Below are 20,969 nucleotides of genomic sequence, written 5' to 3' on the forward strand. Positions count from 1 at the left end.
TAAAGTGATTAGTTATTCCAACAAACGTATCACATATAATAATTTCTCAAATTTTTTTACTCAAATGTCAATTTTTATTGAAAATTTTGTGCTATACGTGTTCATTTTGTTATAAAAGTATTAGCATGCATTACAACTTAAAAATGCACATCATATTATCAAAAGTTTCAGAGGGTGTGAGAAAACCAAAATACCAAAAGTTTTAAATATTGTTTGATAGGATCTAACTCCATTCCACGTTCATGAGAAGAAAAGAATTATTATTATTTTCTCTTTAACATAGTAACTCTTTCTGGTGAATACCTAATGTAATAACTTGTGTGTAAATAATATTTTCACTGTCATTTATTATTGCCACTGCCTTCATATCTATTATACTTTGTATTAATTTAATCGAATAATTATTGTTGCGTCCTATATATATAAATAGTCATATTCATCAATTACCGTTTTCAAATCTCCATAACCATTATTTTTTACTCACTATATTTTAATTAACAGAACAATAATTAAATTTCACAATAATTAGAAAAATCCAATGTGTTGATCCTAAACATTTATAAAAATAAATTATTATCATTCCAATTTATTAAACCACCAAATGTGTACATATATATATATATATAATTTTTAATTAGTATTTTGACGGAAAAACAAATTAATTATAATTATGATATGATTAAAAAGTGCCAATATCATTGTGAACGAGCTTGCAGATTCTTTTGATTGCCTCATTTCTTGTAGGAATGAAAAATAATAGTATTTTTCATTAGAAGGTTGACAAAATCCTATTATTAATTTGTAATAAACTAAAACACACATATTATCTTAAAGCTTTCAAAATTTTTTTTTTTTTTTTTACTAAGCGGATTAGCTCTAGTGATTAGGTATCGTTATTTATATCTATGTGAAAGATACAATCACACATAATACAGAAAATTATAAATAAATTGTAAATTAGATAATTTATTAAAAACAAAAAAAACTTTATTTTTACTCATAAGAAGAATAAATTTCTTGTTTTCTTAACAGAAAAACAATTTAATTAAAAGATGGCATTCTTTTATAAGGACAAAGCCAGGAACCTTCATATTCCTACGGCAATATTAAAAAGTTAAAACCGTTAAATCAATGTATTTTTAAAATTTTGGGTGGAAAAAAGAAGAAGCATTTAAATGATTATTCTAGATAAATTAATAAATCCAAAACCAGGGTTTTGTTTGGCGGTTAAAGACAAAGAAAAAAAGAAAAAGAAAAAAAGAAAGAGCGCGTGACAACATCCACATGAGGAAGAATGTCTTCATGCATTGGACTTCACAGGTCTCTCTCTCTTCTCTGAAAGCTCTGTCAGTGCCGGAACACTTCCTTTTCGCACATATAAATACTTATTTTATTTATAATATTACTATTTTTTATTTATTTTTTATTACTAATTTAACCGTTTGTTCTTTTTTATTTTTTTATTTTTAGAGATTTTTTATTTTTTTTTTCAGTCTCTGAAACTTACTATACGTGTCTCTCAAAATCCCTGTGCCCCAGATCCATGTCTTCCTTCTTCAAGCCCTAGATCAGTCTTTTAGGGTTTTCAATTGCTTTTCTGTGTCTATCAGCCCCTCTTTCACTCTTTTTTTTTTTTTTTTTTGGTTTTTCTGTGGGTACAGTGCTTTGGCTAGACCAGTGCGTTTAGTGCATAAGAAGAGCCATTTTTTGAGGTGTGTGTGAAGAATCTATAATAAGGTTTTTTTTTTTTTTTGGTTGGTTGAAAGTTTTGGTGTTTTCGTTTCTTGGAATATTGGGTTTTACTTGCTTCGGACAAGTGGGGTTAATTTTTTTACATTGAGGATAGAGATCATAGTTTGCAAGAACTAGCATTTTTCTGGGTTGTTATGAATTAATTTTTTTTAGTTTGGTTCTCTGAAGGTTATCAAGAAGATTTTAGGAGCTGGGTTTCTGAAATACAAGGTGTCTTTATTTTCCATTTTGCTTCTTGCAAGCTTTTAAGTGTTAGGTCGTCAATGGGTAGGTTTTATGGTATTCATTTGGTGATTGATGGCTGTGAATGGGATGAGTTGAATTCTGGATTTTAGTTGGGACTTTTGCCATTATCTCTCTTACCAAAATATCATTTCTGGGTTCAAGTTTAGGAATTTATGGGCAATGGAAGAAAATGACTTTATTATAATAGGCAAGATTTGAAGGAGTAAATATTGGTTCTAAAGGAGGTTCTTACTCTGGGTGGTTTTGCTTCATAATGGGTTGCATTTGTTGCAAACCCTCTGCTATTGATGATAGCAAGGAGAGCCCAAGAGAGCGATTCTCAAGCAAGGCCTCATTGGACTTGCGAGGAGCAAGGGTAACTTCATCGAGGAGGGAAGAAGCATATAGAGCGAAAGATCGATATGATAGTAATGATGGAAGAGCAATGTTGCTTGATAAGCAATCCAATGGATTTGTTGCTTTACATGGTGAAGATATTGAAAGAAAAAGGGAGAAGATGGAGTATGTTGTTAATCAACATCCAGGGACGGGTAGCGTCCCTAAAGCTTCAGAAGGGGAGCAAATTGCTGCAGGTTGGCCTTCCTGGCTAGTTGCAGTGGCTGGAGAGGCTATCAAGGGATGGATTCCACGGCGTGCTGATTCTTTTGAGAAGCTGGATAAAGTATGCTCCTTGCTTCAATTCAATTATTTAAATAGTTATTGTGCTGCAATTGCTCATGTTTATTTTAGGACTCCTAGTTTAATTTGCTGATCATTTCAAGCATAGGATAGGCTGTTTTTGTATATACATATTTCTGGGGCTGTAATCCATTTTGATGGGAGGGCAGTGACTGAATTAATTATCATAGGCACTGGCTGAATTACTTGCATGAAGATCCTCATTCTATGCTTAGCTAGTTTTGGACAGGCTCATGGCGTTCGAATTATGCTGGAATTATTGTAGTTCTTCTATTGTCAGACTGATTTGTGCTATCTAATTTTAGGAAGACGGTTTCTAGTTTTGTGTCAATTAAAGCATAAGAAAAAGTCTGGGTGGACGGACTATCAAAAAAGACTCTTACAAGAGCGACAAATTTTCCGAAAAGCAGTGAGCAAATGAAGAGATTAACATTGAATGAGATATGGATATAATAAGAAGGTGACATATGGACTTTAAAATTTTCTCCATGGTCTAAGCATTGTATTTTTCAGCTAATTGATAATTCTAGTGTTTACATGGTACTAAATTTGTTTTTACTTTGTGTTCAAGATGTTTTACTGGATCTTGTGCAATACATTGTTCTCATCTGCTTTACATTTTTTGTATGGGCACTTTGGGTATAGCTATTTGATGCACGCAACACAAGAACTAGGGAATGTAGTAACTTCCCAAATATTAGACTTTTCTTTTTAGCGTTGGAATGGTTTATATGTTTTATCTTGATTAGTGGCATGGAGATGTCCTCTTTAAATTGATATTCCTGTTAGTGGTTCTGGTTGTGTAATTACCTCTATTTGTGCAGATCGGCCAGGGGACTTATAGTAACGTCTATAGGGCTCGTGATCTTGATAAAAAGAAAATTGTTGCTTTGAAGAAAGTGAGGTTTGATAACTTGGAACCTGAGAGTGTTCGCTTTATGGCAAGGGAAATTCACATTCTACGTAGGCTTGATCATCCAAATGTAATAAAACTGGAAGGCCTAGTGACATCAAGGATGTCATGCAGCTTGTACCTTGTTTTTGAGTATATGGAACATGATTTGGCTGGGCTTGCTTCGCACCCTGGTCTGAAGTTTACGGAAGCACAGGTACTTATAGAAGGTTTCATTTCTTATGCTAATTTAAACAAATTACTGGTCATGTCTTAGTTCTTTATTTTCATATTAGTTGCTATTTTGCATTCTTTCTCACAAATACAGTCAAACTATATATGTTAGGTCGAGAAATAAAACAAGTGCTGAGGTCTACATTATTTATTGTCAGGTTAAATGTTACATGCAACAACTTTTAAGTGGACTTGATCATTGCCACAGTCATGGTGTTCTGCATCGTGACATTAAGGGTTCCAACCTTCTTATTGACAACAATGGCATACTTAAAATTGCTGACTTTGGTCTGGCAAGTTTTTATGATCCCCATCAACATCAGCCCTTGACAAGTCGAGTTGTAACACTTTGGTATCGGCCACCAGAGCTTTTACTTGGTGCCACTTACTATGGGACTGCTGTAGATTTGTGGAGTACTGGTTGCATACTTGCTGAATTGTATGCGGGGAAGCCTATTATGCCTGGAAGAACTGAGGTATTTATGATTGCTTCCTGTTGAGCATGCATAAGTGAAAAAAACTAGCCTTTTTTTTTCTTTATTTTGTATTTTATTTTATTTTTTTAACTATTTTTCTTTTGAAAGCATAGTTGAGAATTTTTGTGATTCCTTTCTGCTACTTCTCATTGGGAATTTCTTATGTATCTCTTCTATATGGATTGACTGATTACAGTTTGTGGCTTTCTGCTTTGTAGGTAGAGCAGTTGCATAAAATTTTTAAGCTTTGCGGCTCACCCTCTGAGGATTATTGGAGAAAATCGAAGTTGCCTCATGCTACAATTTTCAAGCCACAACAGCCCTATAGACGCTGTGTTGCAGAAACTTTTAAGGACTTCCCTGCACCAGCTTTAGCACTTATGGAGGTTCTTCTTTCCATCGATCCGGCGGATCGCGGATCTTCAGCTTCTGCTCTCAAGAGTGAGGTATGAAGTTTTGCATAAGTTAAGTTCTTTATAGTACCTCCTGACTACTGGGGCAGCATTATCCTATCATTTAGTATGTGTTATCTGAATATTTTCTTTTATTGTGATTTGAGGTTATGCATCTTTTTCTACTCTAAATGAGAGAAATCAGATTCTTGATTAATCTCTTGCAATTTGTACTTTGGAGATGTTGACATTGGTCTATCCTTCTGTCTTTTTCATTGTTAATTTGGGGCTCAAAAGAGTTTTCCCAAAGTAAAGACTGAATTGCAGAGAGCTTGACCCATCTTGATGCTGGAAATGCCTTAAATATCTTAGTTGGGAGGATGTTGTACTTTAGAGATTTTGGACAGGGCTTATAAGGTTTTGTCTTTTAATTGTTTTTTTGGGAGTTCTCTTCAGATATGCTTTCGCTTGATATCTCTTCTTCATTTTTCTTCATATATTGATTTTCATCTATTAGTTTACTACATAATTCTTAAAAGAGATCATTGCATTGATTTGGAACTGGTTTTTCTGAGGAAAAGTAAAATGCCTCAGTGATGAGTGTTTGGTATTTCTCTTCTAGTTATGTTTTGTTCTTTGGTTCTTCAGTTCTTTACAACAAAACCTCTTCCGTGTGATCCATCTAGCCTGCCTAAGTATCCTCCCAGCAAAGAGTTTGATGCGAAAGTACGGGATGAAGAAGCTAGAAGGTACTTATTGTTTTATAAAGTTATGTATTTTGTATTATTCTTGATGTTCTAAATAAGCTATGACTTGTGAATGTTGATTTTTGTTGGTTGTCTATGTTTACACAGTATTTTAACTGGCTTGGGCTTTGACGTCTATGGTTTGAATGTCTTGGTTATGCTAGTATGACAATTTTCGATGATGTTACTGTAAGATGGTTAGTTGGCTTATTTTATAGTAATAGGATTGTATCAAAATCAGTTGGTAATGTTGAAATAGACACAAATAATGATCTTGAATTGGATTGTATTAGACTGTTGTAGGATTTAATTTGTGCTGGAATTTTGTGACCATAGTTTTTGTTCCACAAATAATTCTATATTCTTTTCTATGCTTACCACTGCAAGTGAATGCGGTTTATACAATAAAGACATTGTTTTTTCTTTCAATGGTAGACAAGGAGCAGCAGGCAGCAAGGGTCAGAGAGGAACAAGAGAATCTCGAGCCATCCCAGCACCAGATGCCAATGCTGAATTGGTATTGTCGATGCAGGTATTGTGACATGTGATTAGCTCAATTTACTCATCCATCTGCTCCTGATAGGGCTAATACCGCTTTTAACAATTCTTACCCAACCCCCCCCCCCCCCCCCCCCCCCCCCCCCCCAAAAAAAAAAAAAAAACCCTTTTCTTCTTCTCTTTTAACAATTCTCTTTCTCTGTCTCTGTCTCTGTCTGTCTCTTCTCCCCCCTTGATATATATGACATTTATGTCTTCAGATCATCGATAGTGCATTAGACATTGGAATATTGAATTCAATTCTTTATCTGCCTTGTAAATTTGCCTAACACTAATTTCAAGCATTGATATATTACAGAATATTTTCAAGGCAATTTTCATATTGTATGATATAAAATATTAACAGGTCATAACATGCTTTACTTGTTTCAGAAAAGACAAGGTCAGTCCAATTCTAAGAGTCGGAGTGAGAAGTTTAACCCTCATCCAGAAGAAGTTGCTTCTGGTTTTCCAATTGATCCACCCAGACCATCACAAGCTGCAGATGTAGGCAGTGATTCTCAGGGCTTCAATCATAAGCGAGCATCACACTCAGGGCCATTGGCTCATCGGGCATGGGCAAAGGCTACTAAGAACCCAGAGGATGCTCCAAAGGTTTCAGCTGGGGCTGACTTGTCAACAATGTCAGGTATAGTGGCAGCAAGGAGGAGTTTGCTGTCTGAAGAACGCCGAGAAAGGTCTAGTTCTTCGCAATCAGAAGTTCCAAAAGTGATAGGCAGGTTTCCAGGTTCATTTAAGGAGGCAACAGATTCCTCACAGCAAGATCAAAAGTTGAACATGCAAGTCATAGGTACTAATCAAAAAGAAGATGGACAACTAGGCAACAAAGATCCAATTCTTGTGAGTTACTCTTGCCCCTTCCCCGTTTCATGATGAATTTTTTATCATCAAATTTCCTTTAGTATTCGTTTCCTTGTTTACCTTGCAATTTTAGGAGCTTTTTTTGCATTATAAAGTTACTTTTGCTAGTTAATAAAATATGTTCTTCTAGTAATCATGATCTATGATTTGTTCTTTTATTATGTTTACTACAGATTGGTTATGGATCAAAGAATCACAAAATTCACTACTCTGGTCCATTGTTAGTCCCCTCCAGCAACATGGAGCAGATGTTGAAGGACCATGATCGTCAGGTACAAGAAGCTGTTAGACGAGCACGTCTTGACAAGGCAAAGGTCCGAAAAGTTCAGGCTGAAGGAAACCAAATATCAACCAATTCATTATTTGTGTCTGGTCGGTGACCTGGTTCTTGAAGACCCCAAATGAAGCAAGGTATCATCAGGAAATCACTACAAAATAATTTGGTGGGTGATTTTGTCTTGAAAAGTGCAAGTTGTTATTTCATGGGGTGGTTTTCTTTTTGTATAGAGGCTGTTCCTAGGAGAATAGCTGGTGCCATTTTCAGCAAAATTTATAGCTTAGAAATCTCCGTGTCTCTCTCTCCCCAAGTGGCAGTCTATTTAACGTGCTATCTTCATTCCACTCTGCAATTGTTATTTCCAAAATATGGCCCATTCTTGTAGAGCCTGTTTATTGGCCATAAACTGTAGAGTATTTGGGAAATATGACATTTTCCTTTGTAATGAAAAGGACTAAGATATATTACTACATTCCTCGAACTGCAGAGTCTGCAGATGCCTAGCTAGTGCAACACTTTACGTTATTCTCTTGTTTCTACATCATTGTTGGTAGTGGTAGTAATTGTCCAGAGCCACCGTATTTATCAATTCTTTCACCTCCTACAAAACCCCTCTTCATTTTTCATCCTTTTTCTTCTGACCTTTTTCTTTTTCTGGAAATGGATAGTTTATCCATACTCTTCTATACAGTTGACGTTTCTAAATTCTTGATTTCTATACCTTAGTTTCTTGTGGCAGGACCGCATGAGTAATTATTTATAATTTTTTAAACTTGTACTACAGTGCTGAACCGTGATTGGTGCCACATAACGGGCTTTCTCTTTGCACATGTATTTGATGTTGGACAAATCTAAATGTTGAAAGTCAAAGTCGGATATATGTTGGAGAGGTTTGAAAGCTCATATGAAGATGAAAAAAGCAAACTTATTGTTTCAGAAGGAGAGCCAAAAACTTATATACTGACAACTGATGGATGTTTTTGTATAAATCCAAAGATCATTGCTTGCTGCTGATGTAGTTCATCCAGAGCATTACACCATGGAGTACGCCCGATTGCTTGCGGTATTCCTATCCCAACTCTTTCTTCTCCATTCTACTTTTGCTGTAGATTTCAGCTTCGATGGCTTCAGTTCATCTGATCTCTTGCTCTACGGCGATGCAACCATAAGTTCCAATGTTCTTTCTCTCACTGAAAATACCACTTTTTCCATGGGTAGAGCTCTCTTCCATGCCAAGGTACCCACTAGGTTTACCAACTCCTCTAAACTTCTTCCTTTCTCAACCTCCTTCACCTTTTCCCTATCCAAATTGAAGAACTCTCTTCCTGGTCATGGCTTTGTTTTTATCTTTGTTCCTTCTGCTGGTATTCAAGGTGCGTCCTCATCTCAAAATCTCGGCTTCTTGAACAGAACCAACGATGGCAACCCTAACGGCCATGTCTTTGGTGTCGAGTTCGATGTATTTCAAAACCATGAATTCAACGATATAAACGATAATCATGTCGGGGTTGATATAAATTCCCTTACTAGCATTGTTGCTTACAAAGCTGGTTACTGGTTTGACAATAAGACTAATTGGTCTTTCAAAGAGGTAAGGCTGAATGATGGAGCTAACTATCGAGTTTGGATAGAATACTGGAGCCATAATCTCATCATAACATTAGCCCCTGCATACAAAAAGAAGCCTCAGAGGCCGTTGATCAAGGTTCCTCTTGATCTCTCTGGTGTTTTTCTTGATGAAATGTATGTTGGATTTTCTGCTGCAACTGGGCAACTCCTTCAAAATCACAAGATTCTAAGTTGGAGCTTCAATAATTCAATTTTCTAGTTGGCTTTATTAGCATATAAAATAAGTAAGTTGAGGGGTTTGAGAAGATGAAATGATTAAAGTGGAAAGAAAGTTTGGAGGAAATATTTTGTTTTGAGGTTGGTTTTTTTGGTGTGATTTTATTGCGAAAGCTTTTGTCTTCGTGGTCTTAAATCCCAAGTTATGTTTTTTCATTTTATTATGTTTGTGTATATTGAGAGCAATAGTTGTTGGTTTGTGGCGATGGCCATGAAAAAATAAAATAAGAAAAAACGTTAGAATGTGAATGCCTAACCAGTAGGACATACTTGTCTGCTGCATTTAATTCTTTCACTTTGTTAATCAATGAACCCTATGTTGTCTCTAATGTGGAAGAAAATGACAAAAAATGCATTCCTGTTTTTTTTAATATACAAATTTATCTTTCTTTACTTCCAGAAAAGTGTAGGTCCAAGTTCAAAGCCATCCTCACCATGTTTTTTGAAAGCAAAAAATTTTTTTAGTTGGGCGAGTAGTAAGACAAAAAAGAAAAAGAGAAAAAAAAAAAAAATTGGAAGAAGCATTAGTTTTCAAGACTTGCCTCTATTTTCTCTGTGGGTGTGTGTGGTTTTTTTTTAATATTTATAATGAGTATTAATTACCTAAGCGATCCAACATATCTACTGTGAATAATTAATACCTCATCAACATCAAACATAACGTGAAGTTGGATTTTACTGCCTTAAAATAAAATAAAATAAAGTTGGATTTTACTGTATTCTTATCTCTTTGCTTTTTTTTTCACTTTTGTATTCATGGTGAAGTGATTTCGACCGAATAAGGTTGAAGACTAATAACTATTCTCCATCTGTTTAAGAAATAAACTTTCTTTGGAATATATAGTACAACACAGATTGCGGTATTTGTATCGCACAAATATATATATATATTGTAAAAGTATTTGAGAAAAATTTTAAAACCATATAAAAATATTTTAATTTTTCAAATAGATCTTTTTATGTTTTTTGGCTTCCATTCAAATAGAGAGCCTTCCTTGTTCCTTTTAATGGAAACCACGTAAATTGATTGTCAATTTATAATTATGTTGTTTGAGTCCCTAAATTATAGTTTAGACCGCAAGTATTTTTGTCCCAAAACAAGTCTTTCTAGAAAAAATAAAATTATTAGTAAAAATATCTTTTTAGTGATTTGTGGTCCTAATTGCACAGCAGAAGCATCCGAATGATAGTCCATAAAAGATAAAGCGTGGCATATCCATAACCAAAAACTTTAAAAATTAACAATTTATTATTCGTTTTGCCCGTCACTATTTATTTATTTATTATTATTATTATTTTATGAAGAAAGGGGATCAAAAACACAAAATAATTTTTCCAAATAGTGATATTTCACTTTCACTTTATTTATTTATTTATTTTCACTACGTACTTCCCTGGCTCTTTCTGTTTCCTCTTTGGCTATAAAAAAATTGGTTCGTGCAACTTTTACATTTAGTTCCTATTGGTTCGTACAGCTTTTACGTTTTAGTTTCCTATTTCTTAATTTGACACCATTATCACCATGTTTCTCCAAATGGACAATCAAAGTCATCAAAGAAATGGACAAAAAAGAAAAAAAAAAAATTTGTGGAAATCAAATTACTGTAGTTTCTTTTTAATAAAGACTTTATTTCTCTTACAATTTCTATATATATATATTTTTTTAAGAAAATATGTTTTGAACCTTTTTGATTGGATGTATACTGTTTCCAACTTATTTTATTTATTTATTTTTATGTATGTATGAATTCATATTGTATAGATTATAATGATTGTTATTTTTTTTAATGGTTTTCAATTATAAATATAAATTAATTTTGCTCATTTATGTTGTCATAATATTTAGAAAAATATTCAATTATTACTAATTTTAAAAATTTAAATTATTAGGATATGGGTTATTATGTATAATAAATTTGTGTCTAACATTCTCTTTTATTTGTAAACTATTTTAGCTTTATAAGTGTTAATTTTTAAAATTTATGGTACAACAATGAATTTGAATCTAAACTTTTCTATATTTTAAGATTTGATATTATATTAAATTATTATTTATATAAAAAAATTATGCCGTAGAAATGTAAATTTATTATGCATACTAAACTTGTATGTAAGCTAGGCCATTTTGGTAATTATAAATATCAATTTTTAAATTTTGTGATAATATGACAATAATGAAATTTGAAGTTAAATTTCTAAATTTTAAATTTTAATATTATATTAAATTATCACTAATTCAAAATATCTATGCTATCAGAATTTATAATGTCTATTCAGCTTGTGTTTTAGGTGAAGTGATAGTGTTGTGTATATCTATGGGTTCAAGGTTTAAACCTCATATTAAATTATGTTTTTTTTGGTCAATGAAGGATTTGAATTCAAACCAAAGCATATTTACAAAAGGGTCTACATATCATGGGGCACATAATAGACAAGCAAATCATTTGGGGAATGAGATTGCTAACCAGTTGTTTTTCTGTTTTTGGTAAAAGAAAAAGTTTACATAAAATATTTCAACACTTTCCTTAAGTGGCAGGTGAATGTCAGCGTGGGTAAGAATCTGATTTGTTATTAAAGTAATCACTTAAATTAATAGTTTAATAAATATTAAATAAATCAAGGCTTCAGAATTTGTTGACCCCAGCTAAGATATTTTAATAGTTAAATTAAATCAATCATAAAAGTTTAAAATAGATTTAATATATTATTATTATATGTAGGTTTAGGTTGAAGTGTTGAACTAATAGTTTAATTATTTTGTTTTCTTGAGGCAGATTAGTTGTTTACCCTTTAGGAAACAATGGCCCTCTTTTTTTTGTTTTTGTTTTTTTTGTTTTTTTTGTTTTTTCTGGTTTCCCACTCAAAGTTAAACATTATTTAATTTATCACCAAACCCAGCAAGCATTTTTGATACAGATATTTTATTTTCCAAAAAGGAAAACCATAGTAGCACGTAACATCTACGTGGGTTTTATATGATATTTTTTTTTTTTAAAAGAGTATTCCATCTAGGCCTTTTTTAAGATTTATATTTATTTTAATTGAGTTTTCAAAATTTTAAAAAATTATAATTAGTATTGTTATAAAAAGAGGTTAATGATATTATTTTGACATGAAAGAAAATTGAGAATATTTCTTAAAATATCATATTAAAATCAAATTTTAGAAAAATGGTTGAAATTAAAAAAAAAAAATTTAAGCACAAAAGGGACCTTTTTTAATATTTAAGAAAAATACGTTATTTCATTGTTTTTTATACAATAATAATTAAAAAAAAAAAAGTATGACCACCTGTTCAAAATTTGAAGTGGTGGGACAGAGATTTGAGTAATTTACAGTTTTGCCTCTGGTATGAAACACTCAAACTACCTTATAAGGCTAGAGGCCATGGTGATGCCACGTTTGTAGTTTGGAATAAAGCGGGAAGATAAAGAAGATGGAAGAGCTAAAAACGAGTAGCTCTCTCTCTCTCTCTCTCAAGAGGAATAATAGTAATAATAATAATAAATAAGAAATAATATACTAATAAATGATAAGGAGCAGTAGAGACCCAAAAAGGATACATTTTCAAGGGGGCAGGAAAATATCGCTTCTGTAGAAAAATATGTTTTTGCTTTTATTTTTATTTAATTTTTAATTTTGTTATTTTAATTCACAAACGGTCCGCGTTTGTTGTGAGTAGATTTTGTTTGTTTTCTTGCTGAAATAAATATTGGGAATTTTTTGAGGCTGCGGAGCTTCTTTTATGTGTTGCTACTTTAAACTTTTTGGTGTGTGTGGTTGTGTCTTCATTTTGGCCTAGCAGGAACAGGACGCTCTATCATGGTGATACTGGTGATTTTCTCTCTATATCTCTCTCTAGGATTTTTCTTTTTTTAATTTTTTTTTATTTTTATGGGTAGTTTGTCTTTCTCTCTTTTAATGATCCCTTGAAGTGTTTCCCTGATGGGTGTTTGTTGGGTAGGCGTGCTTGAGTCTTTGTGCTTGGTAATTGCATATATGTATAGTTGTATACGTATAGATGAATTGTAACAGGGGTGTTCAGGATTTTTTAGCTTCTTTGTAATTTTTAGATTACTTTTGACTTGGATCTGTTGTTGTGTGAGTGCTTGTTTAGTTAACTATGGTGGAATTCTGTAAAGTTCGTAACTTTGTTTTTTTTTTTTTTTTTTTTTTTTGGTAGATGAAAAGTTCATTTCTTTACTGCGTGTGCCAGCAGGGAATTTTGTCATTTACTGTTTGAAACTTAGATGCTGAGGACGATGAGAATTTGGGTTTTGTCTGTCTGTGGTCTGCGCTTCTGAAATGAGATTCTGATTCAAAAATGGTGAGGTTGGAAGTGAGAGAGTGTAATAGAAGTTGGAGAATTCCTCCATTCCTTGGATGTGTATGTTCTGGCCTTCATGCAGCTTTAGGTGGATAGCAATGGAGGGATCATCTGAGTCTGCTTGTCAGAAATCTAGTAGTTCTAGGGGATTGAATACTTCAAGAATCTCTAACCAAAATCCGAGGCTTCTACAATCTAGTAGGATTGGCTTGTCTGGTGAAGTTTTGCATGACTCTGGGTTTAGAAAGCAAAGGGGTAGTAGGGATTTGATTGGTCACGCTGATCAATTCCAGAATCAGGGTGGTGGTTCATCCGGAGTTTGTGAGGATGAGGTAGCGGTGGACCCCATTGTTCGTGCCATTGAATGGGGTGATGTAAGCTTGAGACAGTGGTTAGATAAACCAGAAAGATCGGTTGATGTATACGAATGCTTACACATATTTAGACAAATAGTGGAAATTGTGAATGTGGCACATTCCCAAGGAATTGTTGTTCATAATGTACGGCCTTCTTGCTTTGTCATGTCGTCTTTCAACCATGTCTCCTTCATAGAGTCTGCATCTTGTTCAGATTCTGGCTCTGATACTCTGGAAGATGGGCCAAACAGCCCATGTTTGGAGGTGAAGAATTTGGCCTCACCTTTGCCTGGGGATTTGCATCAGCAAAGAAGCAACGTGGGCAGTGAAGATTTTCGACCCATGACAGCTACAACAAATGCTTTGTCTGAAACAAGTTGCATGCAGTCAAGCTCAATCAATGCAGCACATGAATCATTGGTACAAGAAGCTGAAGAAAATAGAAGCAAAGGAAGGAGTGGTACTGAAGTAGAAGAGAAGAAACAACCATTTCCAATGAAACAGATATTGCTTATGGAGACAAACTGGTACACCAGTCCTGAAGAGGTTGCTGGTGGTCCAAGTTCCTGTGCATCAGACATTTATAGATTGGGGGTTCTACTTTTTGAGGTAAAAAATGGAAATTCCAAATTCTTTTTTGTTTCTATTTCCCAATTGTTTAAATTTAAGTGCGTACAGATACATCATTTTCATCCTTTAAAAGTAAAAAGTAGAAGCTGACTTGGTGTTTAGCGCTTTTTTCTCTGTCTTTCTCAGTATTCTTATGTTGTATGCTACTTGTGTTCAGTTATTTTGCCCATTCAGCTCAAGAGAAGAAAAGAGCAGGACTATGTCTAGTCTGAGGCATCGAGTACTTCCTCCTCAGTTGCTGCTAAAATGGCCAAAAGAAGCTTCATTTTGCTTATGGCTACTTCACCCTGAACCAAATAGTCGTCCTCAAATGGGGTGATTACTCCTCAAGAAACATCTTCTAATAATTTTTTTTCCTCTAAACCTGCCAAATAACTTCTCATATTTGTACTTTTAGATATTGTATTTTATTGCTTGATGTTCCTTTTCTTGTTCCTTGCTTCTCAAGACAACCTTAATTTTTAAGAAGTCATGTTGAAATAGATATTGGGGAGTTAAAATGGATTGAAGCTTTTTCTATGCTGATTTGAGTAGTGACATTCCCTAATAAAAAGGAATAGGATTTGTGGCCGTACTTATATGCTCATAAACTTTCAATGAAATATTAGATGCTTTTTGATATTTTGTCCATATGGGTGTTTGATTACTTAGACATGTTCCTTTTGATTTGGAGTGGCTCAAATCAAATTTAGGTGAGATGATTTAATTTCTTGTGAGCTGATCTTACGAAAATTCACATATGTTGCTCACACACAAACACATATGCCTATGATATTCTTAGTGATCCTTCTTCAGCTCCATGTCAAGTGTTGCTTCTGTTGACCTCTTCAATCATGTAATAATGGATGCCTTACCAAATTTTAATATCAAGAACTGTTCCCGCTAAAATTGCGCTTCCTTCAATGTAAACGACTTCTTTTACCTCTAAACTGTTGCTTTTAGGCATAGGGATTAGTTAAATAGTTTGAAAGAGGAATTTCTTTATGAGTAAATATTTAAATATTTGGAATAGTCTGGGGCACTAGCAATTTTTAATTTGAAATATGTCTCTTTTTATGATGAATTTTTGGTAACTTCAAAAGTTTCGGTGGAATTATGTTGAAATATGCATTAGGGAAAAGAGACCATTGCGTGAGAAGAATCTATTGGGATTAGTGCACTAGTGGCTATATATATATAATTGCTTAACAATTTTTTAATTGACTTTACATTAAATAATTTTCTTTCTGTATAGCAACTTTGATTACAAGGAAAAATACCTGTAAATCCTTTTGGAATTATATGAGTTGATGCAATTGGACTCAACATAGATTATGTGCCTTAGCATTATTTAAAATTCTTTGCTGGTTCCTATTATTCAGCAGTGATTTTCTTTTGTGAGAATGCATATTATGTGTTGTCTTAATTGGTGCTGGTGCTGCTTTTTTAGATGTTCCCTTCAATCTACCATTTGTAATCTGCTTCTAGCAGCTTGTAAGAGGGTTATAAATATTTTTAACATGCAATATAACTTCTTTAAGATCAAGTTTTTATGATCAACTTTTATGCTGTCTGTCACAGTGAATTATTACAGAGTGAGTTCCTTAATGAACCTAGAGATGACTTAGAAGAACGTGAAGCAGCAATAGAGCTTAGACAGCGAATAGAGGAACAAGAATTGTTGTTGGAGTTTCTTCTGCTTATACAACAAAAAAAACAGGAAGCAGCAGATAAGTTACAAGATGCCCTTTCTTTCCTGTGTTCTGATATTGAAGAAGTTATGAAACAGCAAATGATTCTTAAGAAAAAGGGTGGGTCGTGCACAGAACTGACTAAGGAAGATAACTCAACATCAAGTCTTCCTTCAATGGATATTGCTAATGATGATGACTCTACTAGCCTGGGGTCCAGAAAACGTTTCAGACCAAGATTGCAGATTCACAACATGGAAGAGTGTGATGACAACCTAGATGCTGACACTGAAAATCAAGAAAGCATTCTTTTTAGAAATTCTCGATTGATGAAGAACTTCAAGAAACTAGAGTCAGCATATTTTTTGACGAGATGCAGGCCGATCAAGCCATCAGGGAAACCACTGTTTAGACATTCACCCCTAAGTAGTGATGGTAGGGGTTCTATTGTTGTAACTGAAAGAAGTTCTGTTAGTAATTTGGCATCGAAAGACCGGTATAGTGAGGGTAGACAAAGTGGTTGGATAAACCCATTCCTGGAAGGTCTGTGCAAGTATCTATCTGTCACTAAATTAAAGGTCAAGGCAGACTTGAAGCAAGGAGATCTTTTGAATTCCTCAAACCTTGTATGCTCCTTAAGTTTTGATCGTGATGGAGAATTTTTTGCTACAGCTGGTGTAAATAAGAAAATAAAAGTATTTGAATGTGACCCAATAATAAATGAGGATCATGATATCCACTATCCTGTAGTTGAAATGGCTAGTAGGTCAAAGCTCAGCAGTATATGTTGGAATAGTTATATAAAAAGTCAGATTGCTTCAAGTAACTTTGAAGGAGTGGTGCAGGTTGGTTAATCATTTAAACATTCACCTTATATAAGCTTTCTATTGTTTTGTGTCTACTCACTCAACCAAAATGCATAGGTTTGGGATGTTACAAGAAGTCAAGTGTTGATGGACATGAGAGAGCACGAGAAGCGTGTATGGTCAATTGACTTTTCCTCAGCAGATCCAACGTTGTTGGCCAGCGGGAGTGACGACGGTTCTGTCAAGCTATGGAGTATCAATCAGGCAATTCTATTTTTCCACTTGGTGGATGTCAGCTTTGAAACTAAACGTACTGCAGTCTTCTATTTGCATGCTGTGTATGCTCAATTCTGGATGTATGATTATTTCTCTTACATGGGTTGCTACTGCAGGGAGTAAGTGTCGGTACAATCAGAACAAAGGCCAATGTCTGCTGTGTTCAGTTTCCACCGGACTCTGGTCGTTTCATTGCATTTGGTTCAGCAGACCATAAAGTTTATTACTATGATCTCCGTACCTCAAGGACTCCTCTTTGCACTCTGATTGGGCACAACAAAACTGTGAGCTATGTGAAGTTTGTAGATACAACGAATCTTGTTTCTTCGTCCACTGATAACTCTCTGAAGCTCTGGGATTTATCAACATGTACATCTCGAGTTATTGATACTCCAATTCAATCCTTCACTGGCCACATGAATGTAAAGGTATTAACATTCATGTTATTAATCTGGCATTGCCATGCATTCATTTAGAGTAACAGATTTTGTCAATGTCATTTCTCAAGCATGGTTAGGTGTCAGTTTGGTTACTCAGGTACTCCAATCCAAATGCTAAATTTAGCTCATAGTAGGATTCATGTTACTCAAAGCCATTGAGAGTGGCTCTTTTTAGTTGCAGAGTGAGGATTTCGGCTCAATAAACTATAGGCACCACTTGAGCAGGGATTATTTTTGTTTTTATCTGTACTTTACTTCTTGCGTTTTTATTTTTTTATTTTTTTAAGGGATCTTAGTAATTGTGGTGAAGTAAAGTCAGGTTTACTACTGATTTCTCATGTTAATCCTGTGCCTTGGTGTTTATTTTCATATATTGAATACCATTAGAAATATAACAATGCCTGCTTTCTTGTTGCAGAATTTTGTGGGCTTGTCAGTTTCTGATGGTTATATTGCTACTGGCTCAGAGACAAATGAGGTAACCATGAATACTTTGGCTTCCACATACTTGCCAGGTTATTCACTTTAATTCAGTGTCAAGTGGAAGCTATTTTTCTTCATATCTTCAATGGGAAACTCAAATAACAAAGGCATCCTTAAGTGTTCAATTAGATTTATGCAACTTTCAGTAGTAGTAAGAAATCAAGCTTTTGGAACAACTTCAGGAATAAAAATATAAAGGTCTGTTTTGGCCATTAAAAAAAATGGTACACAAGTGGCTAGGAGATTGTCACTTTAATTTCCCATATAGTTTGATTGGTCATTTCTGTTGGAGTGATTCCTTACGATTGCATTTTTTGTCTGAAGATTATCTGAAAGTAAGGAAAAAGGAAAAATCCCAAAAGTGGTATATTATTCTTGGTGAGAAATGGGAAACAAAACATGTGACATGTATGATGGTCATAGGATGTGTTCTCTCTCCCTTTCACAATGGGGGAAAAAAAAAAATGCCCCCACTGTCTCTAGTACTACTCTACACTAAATCATCAAATTGTTCCTTCTGCATTTGCTCTTCAGAATAGTTTATCTTTATCTGTTCCTTGATTCTGTATTCTAATTGGGGACAGGTTTTCATATATCACAAAGCCTTTCCAATGCCAGCATTGTCATTCAAGTTTCACAACTCGGACCCGCTTTCTGGGCAAGACACGGATGATGCTGCACAGTTTATCTCTTCTGTTTGTTGGCGTGGCCATTCCTCAACCTTAGTGGCTGCAAATTCCACAGGGAACATCAAAATTTTGGAGATGGATTAATTTAACTGTCTGATCTCCTGGATGATGATGTTTCATTATTCATGATTCTAGCAGAGGTAAGAAAATCTGTACCAGAGAAAGCTTGCAAGGATTGCAAGCAGCATAACAAATTTTGGTATTAGATCATAGGGGATTTGGGTAATGTGAAGAGTGATAATATTCATTATTCCAATATCATGTAGATAGAAATTCAAAGGGAATGAAAAAAGGTTAAAAAGTCAGTATTTTGTACAACTTGCAATGCTTGCTTGTCCAAAATCAATTTATATGATATTATAAAAATATTATTTTCAATTACTTTGCTTCCTGTTTTCCATGATGGAGTAGAGGGAAATACATTCCAACTAATATGATATTTAGGTTGTATTTTTCCCAAAAAAAAAAAAAAAATTGATTTTTTGTAATTCAAGTTTTCACTGTTTCGCCTAACATTGATGGTCCATTAATGGCGACAAAGTGGGATCACATTTTTCTTCTTCTTTTTTTCAACTGCCTCTGGAAGGTTTGATTTGAAGCTGAGAAAAAAAAAAATAATAATAATAATAATAATTAATTAATTAAAACGTCTCTAGAAGGATTGGGCCAACCTAGTAAGTGCTAATTACGTCTAGCCCCAGTTTTTCCAAAACCGTGGACCATTTTTTTTTTTTTTTCGAAAACTATTATTGGGAATATCTTTTTAGAGGATCAAAAACTGATTTCTTCTTCAATTTTTCAGAATATATATATATATATATATATAGTCAATAAAAAAGAACAACAGCTTCCAATTAGCTAGAAATTAAATCCTGATTATTTTCCAATTTTTGGTTACAAAAAGAGTATAATAGTTAAATTACGTTACTTGGGAGTTAATTTCTCAAAATCCCTGAATTTGCTTGGAAGGATGCAACGCCCACCAAACCGTTTTGCTTGAAGCAAAAATGGTTGCGGCAAAAACTAGACACCCACTAAAAACAAAGAAATTCCAAATGGGTGATTTGAAAAAAAAATAAAAAAAAATAAAAAAAAAATTATCTCCCACAAGGATTCACAAACATATGCATAGGTGATCCCTTATAGAAATTATTATTGTATCGTATGGCCCTCAATATATTATATGCATGAGGCAGCTTACCAAAAAAAAAAAAAAATGTTGTTCCAATATAAAATGGGCAACAAAAAGCTGACAGAAAACACAAAACAATTTTAAACCTGTCAAAATTCAAATATAGAATGCAGAAGTACACAATAAGAACAATATATAGAAACTCAAAAAATATATATATGTGGTATAAAACTCGAAAATAAATACCAACTTATAAAGGTAGAAAAACTTTTTTTATTTTAAATAGTATGTATAGTGAGGTTCATCAAAAGGACACATGAAAGGTATCCATTATCAAATTTGGACCTTTACTACAATCCGCAAGAGTTGTTACTATATTGGTCATCGCAAAACATATATTTTGCACGCATTTTGTTGCATTTGGACACACATTTTTTTGAAAAAATACTTCAGCGGACTGGTGCACCCTGCGCCTTACTAACATACGATGGATCCCACAAATACATGCGAGTAAGCTCCACCGTCATATTGAAAATTTTCTTTAAGGGTTGATGTGTCTTTTGGAAATTTGCATTACCTTTCTTGAAAAGTTTGGAAGGTATAATTTTTGCCATTTTTTATGATCAACCAAAAAGAATCTGTTTTGTCCTCCAAAAGAAAATTTTAAAAACAAAAAAAAAAAAAAAGGCAAAAAGAAGTATTTTGAGTGTAAAACAGCATTCGAAGGGTAATTTTGAAGTTGTTTTAACAAACAAGGAAAAAATTTCATCAAGATTTGAACCAACATGTCAAATTCCGTGTGATTTACTTGCAATTCCATTTTGAAAGTCTCTTCAGACTCAGCACCCCATGTGATATTCAAGGCATTTTTTCTTAGTTAGCGTCTTGAAATTCTTTGATCACCAATCTTGCACCACACACACTTGTTCTTTTCAAAACCCAATAACTAACATTTTTATACCAAGCAGCACAAATTCTATATAATATATATATATATATACACATTTTTATTTATTTTTAAACCAAATTTCCATCCTATCATCATGACACCTTGATGTTTGCATATTACTGTCAAACTTCACTTGTTAAATTCTATTAATAACATTATCAACAGCCACTCAAATTGTCCACATTCACAACACTAATTCAATCTATTATTTTCCTGGTTTTAGACATTTTCATTTTGTCTATCAATCCCAAATT

At 33.7% G+C, this 20,969-nt stretch overlaps 3 protein-coding genes across 7 annotated transcripts; all 3 read left to right on the forward strand.

The window, feature by feature from the left end:
* The first annotated feature begins 1,375 nt into the window (after nt 1–1,375).
* On the forward strand, nt 1,376–7,584 carry LOC107422444 (probable serine/threonine-protein kinase At1g54610). Of its 2 annotated transcripts, XM_048465275.2 has the most exons (9): nt 1,376–1,712; nt 1,921–2,659; nt 3,501–3,785; nt 3,961–4,278; nt 4,497–4,724; nt 5,319–5,419; nt 5,852–5,948; nt 6,347–6,814; nt 7,009–7,584. In XM_048465275.2, exons 2-9 carry the CDS (start codon nt 2,252–2,254, stop codon nt 7,213–7,215), a joined length of 2,112 nt encoding a protein of 703 aa, XP_048321232.1. In that variant the 5' UTR covers nt 1,376–1,712; nt 1,921–2,251; the 3' UTR covers nt 7,216–7,584. The 2 variants fall into 2 exon arrangements, with proteins under 2 accessions (XP_048321232.1, XP_015887382.2); XM_016031896.4 differs by having other exon boundaries at nt 1,376–2,659.
* A 134-nt stretch (nt 7,585–7,718) lies between these two features.
* Nucleotides 7,719–9,206, forward strand: LOC107422394 (L-type lectin-domain containing receptor kinase VII.1-like). The gene has a single exon (XM_048465277.2). It carries the CDS (start codon nt 8,152–8,154, stop codon nt 8,938–8,940), a length of 789 nt encoding a protein of 262 aa, XP_048321234.1. The 5' UTR covers nt 7,719–8,151; the 3' UTR covers nt 8,941–9,206.
* Nucleotides 9,207–12,441: 3,235 nt separating this feature from the next.
* Nucleotides 12,442–19,015, forward strand: LOC107422445 (protein SPA1-RELATED 3). 4 transcript variants are annotated; one of them, XM_016031897.4, is made up of 8 exons: nt 12,444–12,791; nt 13,141–14,249; nt 14,428–14,585; nt 15,831–16,785; nt 16,864–17,010; nt 17,139–17,450; nt 17,881–17,940; nt 18,530–19,015. In XM_016031897.4, exons 2-8 carry the CDS (start codon nt 13,341–13,343, stop codon nt 18,716–18,718), a joined length of 2,730 nt encoding a protein of 909 aa, XP_015887383.2. In that variant the 5' UTR covers nt 12,444–12,791; nt 13,141–13,340; the 3' UTR covers nt 18,719–19,015. The 4 variants fall into 4 exon arrangements, with proteins under 4 accessions (XP_048320904.1, XP_015887383.2, XP_015887385.2 ...); XM_016031899.4 differs by having other exon boundaries at nt 13,174–14,249; XM_016031898.4 differs by having other exon boundaries at nt 13,177–14,249.
* The last annotated feature ends 1,954 nt before the right edge of the window (nt 19,016–20,969 follow it).

This window comes from Ziziphus jujuba, chromosome 11 (assembly GCF_031755915.1).
Source record: "Ziziphus jujuba cultivar Dongzao chromosome 11, ASM3175591v1".
Taxonomy (NCBI): domain Eukaryota; kingdom Viridiplantae; phylum Streptophyta; class Magnoliopsida; order Rosales; family Rhamnaceae; genus Ziziphus; species Ziziphus jujuba.